The sequence below is a fragment of the Podarcis raffonei genome, chromosome 14 (genome assembly GCF_027172205.1).
Source record: "Podarcis raffonei isolate rPodRaf1 chromosome 14, rPodRaf1.pri, whole genome shotgun sequence".
In the NCBI taxonomy this organism is placed as follows: Eukaryota; Metazoa; Chordata; class Lepidosauria; order Squamata; family Lacertidae; genus Podarcis; species Podarcis raffonei.
In genome coordinates, this window is record NC_070615.1 from 24,684,490 (window position 1) to 24,698,622 (window position 14,133).

The 14,133-nt window shown below is 46.0% G+C and overlaps 1 protein-coding gene across 2 annotated transcripts in view; it reads right to left on the minus strand.

Moving 5' to 3' along the window:
- Positions 1-8,381: 8,381 nt before the first annotated feature.
- The window catches only part of IGDCC3 (immunoglobulin superfamily DCC subclass member 3), a 106,155-nt gene continuing 100,403 nt past the window's right edge, over positions 8,382-14,133 (minus strand). For both annotated transcript variants that reach the window (XM_053364688.1, XM_053364687.1), the window contains 4 exons: positions 13,668-13,772; positions 11,697-11,835; positions 10,461-10,671; positions 8,382-9,231 (listed from right to left, as the gene is read on the minus strand). In XM_053364688.1, coding sequence (XP_053220663.1) covers positions 9,040-9,231; positions 10,461-10,671; positions 11,697-11,835; positions 13,668-13,772 — 647 coding nt within the window. In that variant the 3' untranslated portion in view covers positions 8,382-9,039. The remainder of the gene's footprint in view (positions 9,232-10,460; positions 10,672-11,696; positions 11,836-13,667; positions 13,773-14,133) is intronic.

Here is a 14,133-nt window from a genome sequence, read left to right on the forward strand (position 1 = left end):
CACCCTCACTCTCATACATGCACACACCTTTTGGCCTGATTTTAATCTTTCCATTGCTGCTAGAGATCCCTCGGCTTTGTGCCCATTCACAGATGTTTTGCAAAAAAGCCTAGAATCACAGAATTGAAGCATTGGAAGGGGTCATGACGGGTCATCACATCCAATTGCCTGCAATGCAGGAATCTTTTGCCCAACGTGGGGCTCAAACCCACAGCCCTGAGATTAAGAGTTGTGTGCTCTACCAACTGAGCTATCCCAGTAGCAACATGTTTTAGCAACAACCCAGATGCCTTTACTGTCCATACCCAGTCTCAGGCTACAGTCCTATACCACTTCCCTGGGAGTAAGCCCCACTGGCCTGAGTGGGACCTCTAAGTAGGAATGTGTAGGATTCTGCAATAAATCAGTAAGCCCTTCAAACTGTGGGGTCTCTGAGCTGAAATACTCTGACCTTAAGAGAACATTTCATAAAAAATAAAACCAGTTTTGTTCCCTAACATTATACCTCCCCACTTATTAAAACAGTAACACTGCCCCCCCAAATGGGGGAAACCCCTGTGTGTTCCTCACCCACAGCAAACTCGGCCCTCCAGATGTTTTGGGACTACAACTCCCATGATCCCTAGCTAACAGGACCAGTGGTCAGGGGTGATGGGAACTGTAGTCCCAAAACATCTGGAGGGCCGAGTTTGCCTATGCCTGGCCAAAGAGATGCTGGTTGTGACCACCAACTAAAGTCCTGTGTGTGCAATTCTTTTCTTTAAAGCCTTCCAGATCCTTTCACTCCAAATCTCGAAATACTTCAAGCCCCTCCTCTTCAAAGCAATGCACGGAACCAGCTGATGTGCTTCGTAACATCAGACCACATTTTCCTCCACACCTGGGAGGATGAGACAGGGCTGAAGGTTTTTCCGCTGGTCATGTGGGATGGATCTCCCTCCAAGTGCATTTAAAGGAAAATCCCTGTTGCTGGTTCTATGGAAGGGCTGTAGAGTTCAGTCCCTGGCACCTCCAGGAACTCCGTTCCTGAAACCATGCAAAGCTTCTGCCAGTCAGTGTAAGCAATGCTATTAAGAGGACACAGATGAGGAAGGCTATTCCAGCAGCCCCATAAACACTGGAACATTCGCACCAGGGAGAAGAAGGAAAAATCAACAATGAAATTGAAGGAGACTTGTAAACATGTTTGCTTTCTGAAATCATCCTAGACACTGAATGCAACAATAGAATGAAGGGTGCGCCAAAAGAAGGGGGAAAATACCACCAGCAAATGCAGCACATTATAGATGTCTGCCCCTTTAAAAGCCCTTAAAAATAAACCCAAAACCCTGTGAATGCCATACTGAATTGCAACTACATTGAGCTCTCAGAAACAGGGGTGGACACAATAAACGTGTCACAGAACAAACTGAAAAGCTCCAGAGACTCAAGACGTGTTTTGGGTGGCTGTCTGCATACTAGATTTATGGAAACCCATTGACCTAAAAATCAGCACGCACACGCACCAGGTCTACATGGAGAATGACATCTTGATCTCTTTGTTGTTGTTCCTTATCACTTATTATTGCTGTCTTAGGATACATATTTTTACAGACTATTTCAAATCTTCCAGGGCAGTTTTCAGAATACATTCCAGCACTTTTCAGGAAAGAAAGCAAAAAAGATGACTGTTTGGCAAAGAAAAGACTTTCGACCTGGGTATTATGAAACAACCACATTGCAACATCCGATGACAAATTACTCCCTGTTGAACTAAGGACTGCAGGCCCCAGTCTAAGTAAAAGTCACTTGTGGTTAACTTGTTCTTTTCATGAGGCTTGGTCATGGCAGAATTTCAGATGGATTGGAGCCAGTGCCCAAATTCTGCCCCTTTGAAGCAAGTGAGAGGTTTGCAAGAGCACAAATCTCCCACTCGTTTCAAAAGGGTGTTGTGTATAATGGATTGCTTGTGGGTTGTGGCCAAAGTGGATTCCCCTCCTGCCTCCCCAAGGTAGCCAACTGTCTCCTGTGAATTCGAACGCTGATCCTCAAGAGTCATTCGAATGCCTTACAGAAAATGACTGAAAAAGTGCTCCAGAGAATTATGAGTAATTATAATAACGGAGCATTCATATAAGGCATTTCAAGTGTTCAAATGCAGTTCACACACATATTGTCCCAGGACTCACTGAAATACCCCTATAAAGTGGGACAATGTTATCCATCTCATTGACTTGTGTAAGGCCATAGAAATGTGCGGCCAAGGTGAGATTTGAACTGGGGGCTTTGCATGAACATGTGACACACTATCTTGAGTTTTTCTCTGCAGTTTCCTCTTGCCGCAGCTAGGGAAGTGTGGCCAAATGAGCAGGCTTGCCATAGGTCAGGGCCACACCTCTGCATGAACAGGGGCAGTGGTGCTTATTGGGTGAAAGGTGTGGAGACCAACAGTAGGGGGAGCCAGAGCCAACAGCAGGCAGAGCCACCTCTGACTACTTGTAAGTAAAGAGTCAGGTGGGGAGGGGGAGCCGGAGGCTACCTGAAGGCAGACCAAGGTTAGAAGGGCTCTATTTGTACTAATGGACCCACAGGGGGACTTCGTTAGGGCATAAAATTGGACCTGCACATTGGCATCGTGTTTTCTTCCAAATAAAATGGGAGCTGTAGCGTTCTTTCCTTTGCAGAAACAATTTTCTTTTTCTTTTTAAAAATACTGGTCATTTGAAGATTCCCTCATTTTCATAGCTGTCTCCCCCCTCAAATAATAATTTAAAGATCAAAATGTTTCAGCTGCAAAGGAACGTCCCTTCACTTCAATGAAAGGAGCCCCTGAATATGTAGCTGAAGACTCTGCTGAACAGGCAAAAAGTTTCATGTGCATCACATCTAAAGCAGAAGAGGGTGCTCTAAGATGCAGCATCACGGCTGCATTCGGTATTTTGGACTTTGTCAGTGGTTTGGTGAACGCAGTTGACAATTTGCTGGCTATTTGGATTGGAAAGTGGAAGTTGATAAAGAGACAAGACGACTGCTTTTAGCAGAATTCACCATACTCTTAAACAGGCTTGCCCAACCCATTGCCCAAAGATGTTTTTGGACTAAAATATCAATCAGTGCCATCCAACACAGACCTTCTGGATGGGGCTGGTGGGAGTTGTAATCCAAAACACCCAGAAGGCACTTGGTTGGGCAAAGGTGCCCTGAAATGACAAGGAAGCCCCCATTTCATGCCTTGCTTGCAGAATCAGCCCCTCTTCTGCCTGTCATAAATTCCTGTGGCTATTTTGCTATGGAACTTTCAAATGCTTAAAGAAATCCCAAAACAAAAGGAAAATCCAACCATCTAAAAACAAAACACAGTGTAATAATAATAATAATAATAATAATAATAATAATAATAATAATGTTAAAACTATTTAGGGGTTCACATCCATGAGGAATCCGTTGTTTCATACCAATCCAAGTCCACATTGGATTAAGTCATCAAATTTTTAAAAAAGAAAGAAAGAAAGAAAGAAAGAAAGAAAGAGAAAGAAAGAAAGAAAGAAATTTCTACTTGATAGGCTACTGTAATAGCACTAATCAAATGGCACAACGTTTTCCCTTTTAATCAAAGGAAGCAGTGACAAATATTTGTTTACAATATCACAATAACATGATATTAAATTAATAGCAGGTTCATACAGCCCTGGGGATTTGGAGCCAAAACTAGTCTAAAAAGTACGTATTTTGCTTTGGCAATGATCCTTTATTTAAATCTGAGACTTCACATCGCTTACGAAGAGAGAGATCGTGTTAAAAAACCAACAAATAAATCATTGGATGAGGTCGCCCTGACATAGATGTCATCAAGTGATGTACAATCAAAATAAATGTTCATTTTCTTTGTGTTTCTTAGCTATACAGTGTGAACTAAGCCATGTTTGACAGTGTGCTGGTGACAAGATGGAGGAACACCAAATACTGGCTGCATTGAGTCTAGAACGTATTGGATTCACTTATCCCCTCTTCTGGCTGTAGGAACTGGGCCTTCAGAGAGCAGGAGAAGAGCGGGGAGAGCTTCTATTTTGAACAGCAGTTGCTTCCATCAAGGATGCAACACTAGAAACTGCTTCTGAAGGGTTGTGAAGGGATCAAAGGTTTTTAAAGGGACATGGGTATATGTATGATGGTCTTAAACAGACTTAATGGGTGTTCTCTTGACCTAGGGAATCTGTTCTGCAAAAGGGAACTGGGATAATTAATTTAAACTATGGTAGTCAACATGGTGCACTCCAGATGCTGTCAGACTACATTTCCCATCAGCCCCAACAAACGAGGCCAATGGCTAGGGATGATGGGAGTTGTAGTCATACAACATCTGGAGGGTACCATATTGACTACCATTTTTAAAACTTATATCCCCACTTTCCTCCAGGGAGTTCAGTCCACTTTTTCATTTTTGCACAGAGCCAGGTTAGTCTGAGAGATGTTGGGCTGGACCAGGGTCACACAGTGAGCTTTGTGGGTGGAGAAATATTTGAACTTGGTTCTCTGCAACTTTGGTCCAAGGATGAGGAAACTGTTGCCCCCAGATGCTATTGGACTCGAACTCCCATTGCCACTGACCGTTGGTTATGCTGGCTGGGACTCTTGGGAGTTGGAGTCCTGCACTGCCTGGAGAGCCACAGGCTTCCTATCTGGTCACTATGCTGTACCACACTGCAGGTGCTGTGCCATAATAGGGAATGCAAACTTGAGTTAAGGGATATTTGGGGAGGCCAGTGTGGAGCACACGGAGGTCATTCCACACAGGCATGCTGGTGGCAGTTCTGCCATGCATCCCTCCAATATCCCCTACTTGTGCTTACATTCCCTATTCAGGAATAATCCCTAAAGAGGGCTTCTACAACCAGGATTTCTGAGGAATTCCCAGGGCTCATTTAGACAAGGGCTGTCGCACAGCAGGAGAGCATCTGCCTTGCATTCAGAAGGGCCCAAGTTCAGTCCCCAGCGGCCTCTCCAGGCCGGAAATGTCCTCTTTCTGAAAGCCTGACAGTCAGTGTAGACTATAGTGAGCTAGATGGACCAAGCGTCCGACTCGAGAGAAGGAAGCTTCCTATAGTCCTAGGATCCCTGGGAAAGAACCACAGTTGGTGCTAGATATGTATTTATTGGGTGGATCAGGGATAGCCAACAACAGTGCCCTGCAGATATTCTCCGACAACGACACCCACCATTCTCTATTTTTTGTGAGGGTGAAAAGCTTGCTTGAGGCTAGACGGGCCAGCCTGTTTTTGAAAGAGGAGTGACACCCTTTTCTCCACTCACTGGTCTCTCTCTCTCTCTTTCTGCCCCCTGCCACCGCTGCAGTGGTTTGCCCTCCTCTCCTGTTGCCCAGTTCTGAATAAACTGCTCACAAAAGCAACAGACTTATTCACGGACAGTTGACGCTTCTGCTGTCCTCGTCCGGTGATATTTACACTTTTTAATGTACATAAGCAAAACAGTTGATGGATGGGAAGTAGGGGGCAGTGAAGGAGCTGCCAGCTGATCCCCTAGTGCTGGTACTCCTAATGGAGAATTTTGGGGGTTTTGTTTTGTGTTAATCAGCTTATTTTAAAAGACCTTAAATACCCATTGTCACCGTTGGCTGGTTTCCTCCCCCTCATCACCACACGGCCCTCTTTGATTTCTTCTGCTTCTCTTTCAAACAAATCATTATTATTTTCAAAAGAACCTTTTTCCCCGATTCTTCTTTTCATCGCCATATATAAAAATAGCTATTGGAATTATTTTTTAAAAATGAAACGAAACATGAAAATGGAAGTGGCTTCTCTGGAGGATAAGGAGGCAGTCCACAGGGTTCCTGCACACATCGTTTGCTCCTTCCATGGAAGAGATGCAGGGAGCTCCCACAGCTCAAAGGAGCCCCATAGGCATTTCACAGAGTCCTTCCGCCCATCTCAATGGACTTAGGGGAGAGGGAGATCTTTCCCCTTCCTCTCTCCTCCTGACAATGGTCACATCAGAGGGGCTCCTCATCCTTTCTTCCATAACCTTACGGCTGCTTCGACTACTTGTACTGAGGTAGGTCACCAGCCTAGAGAGAAAACACGCTACATTCTAAGGCTTCAGATATGAGGTCTATAACCAGCTGTGCCACCACCGGTGACCTAAAGAGCAACCGCCAGATTCGGAGAAGACATCTCCACAAGGAGAGAAGCTGACTGCTGAGAAGCTCAGCCAGCAGCATCAAGTGCTTTGAGGCTTGGCAGAAGATGTCCACCTTTTAGCAAACAGGTCTGGTTCACATGGACACACACTTTTGATAGCATGTGTGGTGGAACTGGAACTGGAAACTGGAACTAAGAACAAGCCTGCTGCATCAGGCCAACGACCCATCTAGTCCAGCATCCTGCTCTTAAAGTGGCCAACCAGATTAGCACCACCTCAATTCTGTCCCCCACCCTCCAAAAAAAACTGACATACACACACTTGTGCGGCACTCCACATTTTGGGTGAGAAATGGTCAGAGCTAAAGCTCTGCATGCATATAGTCTCCTGCTCAAATTCTAGCATCTGCAGTTAAAAATATCTCAAACCAGAGGGCTCCTCTCTGCCTGCAATCTCCAGGAGATGCTGCCAGACAGGGCAGAGTGGGCTTGGCTTGATAGCTTACAGAAGGGAGAAACTACAGCTCATCCCAAGCATGTATGGGGAGGGCCATAGCTCAGTGGCAGAGCACTTGCCTTGCATGCAGAAGGTCCCTGGTTCAATCCCCAGCACCTCCAGTTTCACTTGGGAGTCTGAAACCCTGGAGAGTCCCTGCCTGTTATTGTGGACAATGCTGGGCTGGATGATCCAATGGGTCTGGCTCAGTACAAGGCATCTCCCTACATTACCTGGGAGTAGATTCCATTAAAACAATACTTTCCTCTTCTGTATAATATATTTAAGGGCAGTAGTTTAGTGGAAGGGCATCGAATTTGCATGCAGAAGGTCCCAGGTTCAATCCCAGGCCTTCCCAGGTAGGGTTGGAAAACACCTGTGTCATACCCCAGAGAACTGTGGCCAGTCAGTGTTGACAAAGCTGAGCAAGACGGACTATTGGTCTGACTTGGTATAATGTAGCTCCTTCTATTTCTATATTTTACAGGCCCTTCGTTCAGTTGCAGAGCCCTTGTTACGCATGCAGGAAGCCCCACATTCAACCTTGGAGCATCTCCCACCATGAAGGATCTCTGGTACCAGGAGAAAGACTCTTCTCCACCTGAGACCCTGAGGAGTTGCTCCAAGACAAAGGGAAAGGGTCATGGCTCAGTGGTGGAGCATCTGCTTTGCATGCAAAAGGTTAAAGGTTTAATCCCTGGCATCCCCAGGTAGGTCTGGGAGGGACCTCTGTCTGGAACATCTGAGAGCCACTGCCAGTCAGTTGAGAAATACTGGGCTAGATGGATCACTGGTCGTACGTGGCATAAGGCAAGAACTGGACATTGGGAGTGTGGATTTCACTGACCAGCCTTATGTACAAAGTGATAAGACTGTCCTCTCTGTGATGAAATCATTTGCACATGCAATCATCATGTGATGTTTTCAATCATCACTTGATGTTTCGGTCATCAAGTATGCACAGATGTGGTGAACCAGCTCTGAGTGATAAAACTGGAAAGAGAGCAGCTCTTCAGTAGTAACCCGTGACCAGTAGTTAAGTAGTCGCTTACGGGCAAAAGTTTCATCTTTAGGTGACCGGTGGCCCTGCCCTTTTTTTGCTACAACCCTAACAATCTTTAAAGTTCCTTTTAAAAAAACAACAACCAAACAAACATGATATAAAAACAACTCTTGACACAGTAAACCTCTACACAAGTTAACTAGCAACTTGCCTAAAAGTCAAGTTTATAACACTAAGGGGGGGGGGAATGTCATCGACAACCACTACTGGGGACGAATCCATGCCTGCTCATCGTCATTCCTCTTTTGGAGTCTTGGGGCTGAGCGAAGGAAGAGAGGCGAAGGAGGGCGAGGTGGTCTGACGACACAACAACATGGTTCTTCTACAAAAAAGCTTCTTGAGGTAGAACATTGGTTTCAAGGTTTTGGAAGTGCTTTACATTGGAACGATGGTGACAATAAAGGAATACTTTAAAATAAAAGATAATAAAAAGGTAACCAACAACCAACATGGTAGACATGGAGTATGAACTTCTGAGGTAGTACCACAGCTTGTACTGACCAAGTGCTACTCTACTTTGTTTTGAAAACAAAAGGAAGACACAAGATACTTTGCTTCTTCCCAAAAGACATTCAATTCCGGTTGAGGTAGGTTCTGAATTTACTCGAGATGTTAGTCCAAGTATTTTCTTTTTCTTTCTTCTTTTCAGTAGACCTTCTTGTAGGCCTGGGTTTTTTTTATTTTCTCCTTTTTCTTTTTCTTTTTGACACACTCGCTTTGCCTTTAAAATAGTTTGTCGGCAACAAAACATCCTGAGAATTAGAGACAGAGAGACTTGAAACACATGCGACAAAAAATGTCGTCAAATGCACCCAGAAGTTTGGCCAACCAACTTAGCACCTGAACGTTTTTTTTCTTCCTCTCCCGGAGCTAGGTTAGAGAGGAGGGTCCCGTTCCAATCTGCTCTCTCAACACATTTCACAATGGCAGATCTGTGGGAGGAGAGTCATCCTAAAGCTGCCAACGAGGGACTGAACGTTGGTGAACCAAGACGATAAGAGGTTCCCATCTCGGTGTCTTATGGAGTTGGCCAAGGAAGGCGCCTTGAGAAGCCACAAACGCAGTAGCTGTAGAGCGAACAGCTGGAAAGGAATGTACTAGGAGGCCTGAGACAAGTCAGGAAGAAAAAACTTCATGGAGCTTCCGCAAGGCTGCCTACCGATATAGATATATATATATATTTATATATATATATGTAATAAAAAAATTAAGAAACATATCGCAGAAATCTTAAAATTGACCTGAGATTGATGAGTCGGTTTAAAGACATCGCCAGGGGTAGGGTTGGGGGGGTGGGGAGATGGTGGCTGGCGAGGTCCCGTTAAGAGTCTTCAAAGTCTTGGCAATTATCCTTCATTGGTTGGAGCTTGGTTCAAAGCTGGCTCATCTTGGCTGGCGTTGAGGAGGGGCCTGCCGGGGGCCCCCGAGTGCGGGGGCTGGAAGAGGGTGTCGCTCTCCTCTTCGATGATGCTGAAGTCATCCGGCGGAAGCATGGATGTCTGGGTTTTGTCATGTGAGGTAGGAGGAATATGGTCCAGCTGGGAAAGGAGAGTGAAAAAATGGCTATTTGAACGCCCAAGAAGAAGACTGACTGTCCTCTTGAAATATAATAATAATAATAATAATAATAATAATAATAATAATAATAATAACAACAACAACAATAATAGCAGGAGTTCCCTATCCCAGAACAAATGGAAATCATCAAGGGGCATGGCTTTGTGATAGAATACAGTGGTACCTCAGCTTAAATACCTCGGGTTACATACGCTTCAGGTTACATACGCTTCAGGTTACACACTCCGCTAACCCAGAAAGAGTGCTTCAGGTTAAGAACTTTGCTTCAGGATAAGAACAGAAATTGGGCTGCGGCGGCGTGGCGGCAGCAGGAGGCCCATTAGCTAAGGTGGTGCTTCAGGTTAAGAACAGTTTCAGGTTAAGAATGGACCTCTGGAACGAATTAAGTACTTAACCCGAGGTACCACTGTACTTAATTCGTTCCAGAGGTCCGTTCTTAACCTGAAATTGTTCTTAACCTGAAGCACCACTTTAGCTAATTGGGCCTCCTGCTGCCGTGCCGCACGATTTCTGTTCTCATCCTGAAGCAAAGTTCTTAACCCGAGGTACTATTTCTGGGCTAGCGGAGTCTGTAACCTGAAGTGTATGGATCCCGAGGTACTACTGTACATGCTTTACATGCGGAAGGTCTCAGGTTTAATCCCAAGCATCTCCTAGTAGGACTGGGAGAGTCACTTGGCTGGAAGTCTGGAAAGCTGCTGCCAGTCAGTGTAGGCAATACTGAGCTAGACTGTAGCTTCCTATGAAAGTAATGGACATTATGAAAGGCTGTGGCTCAGCGGTAGGGCACCTGTTCTGCATGCAGAAGGCCTCACATTCCATCTCTGGCCTCTACAGGAAGTGCCCCCGACTAAAATCCCAGAGAGTCACATGCCTGTGGTGGGCGGGGCCAGAGGTAAAAGTGGGCGGAGCACAGAGTGACAATTTCACCTTGGTACAGCAGCCTCACTTTTCTACACACACTTCTCTCTATCCTCCAGGCAAAAAAGAGGTCAAGGACACATCTCAGCCAGACCAAGACATTCAAGGAGGGTGCAAAGCAGGGCTGGCGGGGTGTGGAGCCTGGAGAGGGTTCCAAGGGCCAGGCTAAAAGGTGTGGAGGGCCGCATCTGCTCCCTAGCCCCGAGGTTCACCACTGCAGTTTGAAAGTGTGGCAAACAAACAAAAGCCCCCAGTGTCCCTTCCTTACCACAATCTCCTTGTTGTGTTGATCAGGCGGGGGAGGCGAGGCTGGAAAGAGCCTTTCCAGTTCATTCAAATCCAGTTGCTTCCCGTTTGCATCTGGGTTGTCCCTGTCCCTCTGAGCAGATCCGTTCGAGGTAAGACCTGCAGCATTCCTCTGGCTTCTTGGGACCTGTGGGGTTGACAGCTGCTCCTGGACATCTTTGCACACCAGCAGCCTGTGGAAATAAGCAAAAGAAGAACAATAAAACCCTCTCTAGCAATGTACCATCATATGAACAAGAAGTCACCACACTAGACGTCCGCGAGAAAGGTAGAGCATCTGTTTCACATGCAACAACTCCCAGGATCAATTCATTGTGCCTCCAGGTAGAGTCTTCAGGGTTTCAGGCCAAAGAATTTCTCAGCCCTGCCTGAAAAGCCCAGGGAGACTGTAAGCATGTAAGAGATGTTCTCTAGCCCTGAGCTACAGACCTTCCAAATCTGAGTTTCATCCTCTCCCTGCACACAACATGGTTCGAACAGAGTGCTATGGACGTCATATGAATGGGATGCTTATAGATGTAGACTTTGTTTGGATAAATATATTGACATTTGGAAGATGTCTATAGAGAATATAGGTTATTAATAACTATTTATGTATTAGAACAATAATATTACTCTATATAATAATGTATGGAAATGTAGCAGATTGTAGTTACTGTATCATATTATATCTTTCTTACTGTATTTTTTACACTTTTCTTCTCCCTCTTTTTTCTTTTCTATAACTGAAATTCTTTTAATAAAATATTAGTAATAACAAAGAAGTGATGATGGGTGTTGAAGACCTATGTTTTATCTCTCTGCCTCCACCCTGACCCCAGGTTCTGAGTTTTCTTTCCAAACGCCCTCTCATTGCAAAGCTTAGTGGGGCAACCCAAACATGCAAACCTCCCCAGGTGGTTTATAATGTGTGGGGACCTGGGAATTTCATAAGAAACGATGTGAGACCCCCAAGGCAGTATATTCAATGCCTAAGGCATCCATCTCCCATCAAGTGCCCTGCAGATGTTTTGGACCACAACTCCCATCATCCCTGACCACCAGACATGCTGGCTAGGGCTGATGGGAGTTGTAGTCCAACAATCTCTAGAAGGCACCGGACTGGAGGAGGTTGGCCTAAAGAATGCTTGTCCTGCTGCTCTGCAATATGAAAGCAGTCCACCCACTCCAAACGCAATCAGTGGAGAGAGAGCCATACCTTCCTCGGTAGCCAAACATGAGGAAGAGGACACAGAAGATGATGCAGGTGACTCCAATGTGGATCCCAATGATTATCCCAGTGGCCGACGTCTTATTGGTTTGCCCGTCCTTCATGCAGTTGCACGGTGGGTTCAGCCCTGGGATGAAAAGGAAAGGTGTAAATGGGAGGCAGGGCTCCATTAGGCATGGAAAGTTGTCAGTACCGGACTGTCTAGGCTGGCTGGTGCTGGTCCTCTGGGTTTCAGAGAGAGAGAGAGAGAGTTTCTCCCAGTCATTGGAGATTGAATCAGGGGCCTTCTGCATGCAAAGGAGATGCTCTACCACTGAATTAAAGCCCTTCCCCTAAAAATAAATTAAGATGCTAATCCTTACAGTTCTATTAAAAAACAACAACCCTGAATTAAATAGTAAGCTGCATTATACTGAGTCCAACTGGAGATCCATCAAGCTCAGTAGTGTCCACATTGACCAGCAAGAGCTCTCCAGAGATTCAGGCTGGCGTCTTTCCCAGCCCTACCTTGGGGATGGAACCAGGGACCTTCTGCATGCAATACAGGTGATCTACCAGTGAGCTATGGCCCCCTTCATTCTATGCAAGCTGCCAAATGCTGGACCTCATCTTTTGCAACAGCCGTCCTGCAGAGTGAGGACCTCTGAGCAAGAGGGCGGTGGGATCTGGAACTCCGATGGGTTGGGCCTCTTGCAGTGAGCTGGTCAGGGAAAGGCTTTGAACCCAGGAGCAGGACAAAAACATAGGATGGAGAAATGAGTTAAGGCAGTTCACACAGGGGTGGAGGGGGGTGGGGAGCAAGTAGCAGGCTTGGCAAGAAACATGCAAGGTGTGGGAAGGGGAAAGGAACAGTCAGGGACACAGAGAGGAGCAAAACTGGTGAGTAGGGAGGTGATTAACTGCCCAGGAGAAGTTTAAACACGGCCAGGAAAAGTCAGGCTCCTATCAGTGGGTAGGAGGTGAAGCACAGCAAAAGGCTAGGCCCCAGCCATTTGGGCCCTTTGTTTTTTCACAACAGAAAGTGGCTCAATGGAGAACGCTCCAGCCAAGCTCCCTGGCAACCAATGGGTCTGCTGATGGGAGTTGTAGTCCACAACATCTGGAGGGCACCAGGTTAGCAATAGCTGCAGCACTCTGGTGAAAAGGTATCACTCCACGGGGCAGGAGAGAGGAGGAAGGAAGGATAGCCTGCTGATATAGAGCCTTCTCCTCCACCTAGTGATTTGCAAACTCCACATTCTCTTTCCTGCTGCTGTCAGTAAGGTATAGATGAAAGGGAAACCGGCTCTCACTTTCAACTCCAGCAACGTCCCCCTCCCACTTCGTTGTAACGGCATGACTAATGGTGTCGCTAAACCAATTCCAGACCAGAAAGAAAGAAAGAAAGAAAGAAGGAAAGAAAGAAGGAAAGAAAGAAGGAAAGAAAAAAGCTTTGTCAAGGATCCGCTGCAATTTCCAGCTGAGATTAACATTTACTGTGAAAAGAAAAAAGAAAAACAGCAAACAGGAACCTGATCACAAGGGGACGTTGTCCCTAGAAGGATAAGTAAGATGGTTCTCAAACATAAACCACTTTTAGAAGATGTGTCCCAAAACAAAAGCAGCGCTTGAACAGAGCCACAGAGTTTTACCTAAAGCAAGATTTAGAGGGGAATTTGGATGCTCCTGCTTGGGTAAAATATCTAAACATCTATTATTTATTTATCTTATTATTACTAATTAAACCTACTAGCATTTTCTTTTCTTCAAAAGTAACTCAAAGTGGCTTGCAAACTTCAAGCTTGATAACTTGCATCACAGCAGCAACGTGGGGAAAATTTCAACATACTGATCTCCCTCTCTGTGTGTCTCTCTGTAAAACAACTTTCTTTTCTCACCAGCACCCCTCAGCCAGAGCCTCCCCAACTGTCTTCAAAGACCATCTCCCTCAAGGCTGCTCAGGGCCGCTTGCCCACTCACCTGTTCTTTCGACAGTCTCTCGAAGAGACACAAAGCGAACAGTGGCATTCCCATCACCATGCTGGTTGTAGGCGAGGAGCTTGACTTCGTAGACTACTGATGGGTCTGGGAGGAAACGGAAAGTAGAGATGTCAACCTGTGCCTAAATGTGGTTAGACCTGCTGTGCTCGCTTGCTGTGCACCAGCTAGACTGGTGACTGGGAGCGGTCGCTGAGACATTGGCTCCCAGTACGTTTCCGAGCACAATTCAAAGTGTTGGTGCTGACCTTTAAAGCCCTAAATGGCCTTGGCCCAGTATACCTGAAGGAGCATCTCCACCCCCATTGTTCAGCCCGGACACTCAGGTCCAGCTCCGAGGGCCTTCTGGTGGTTCCCTCACTGCAAAAAGTGAAGCTACAGGGAACCAGGCAGAGGGCCTTCTTGGTAGTGGCACCCATCCTGTGGAACGCCCTCCCATCAGATGTCA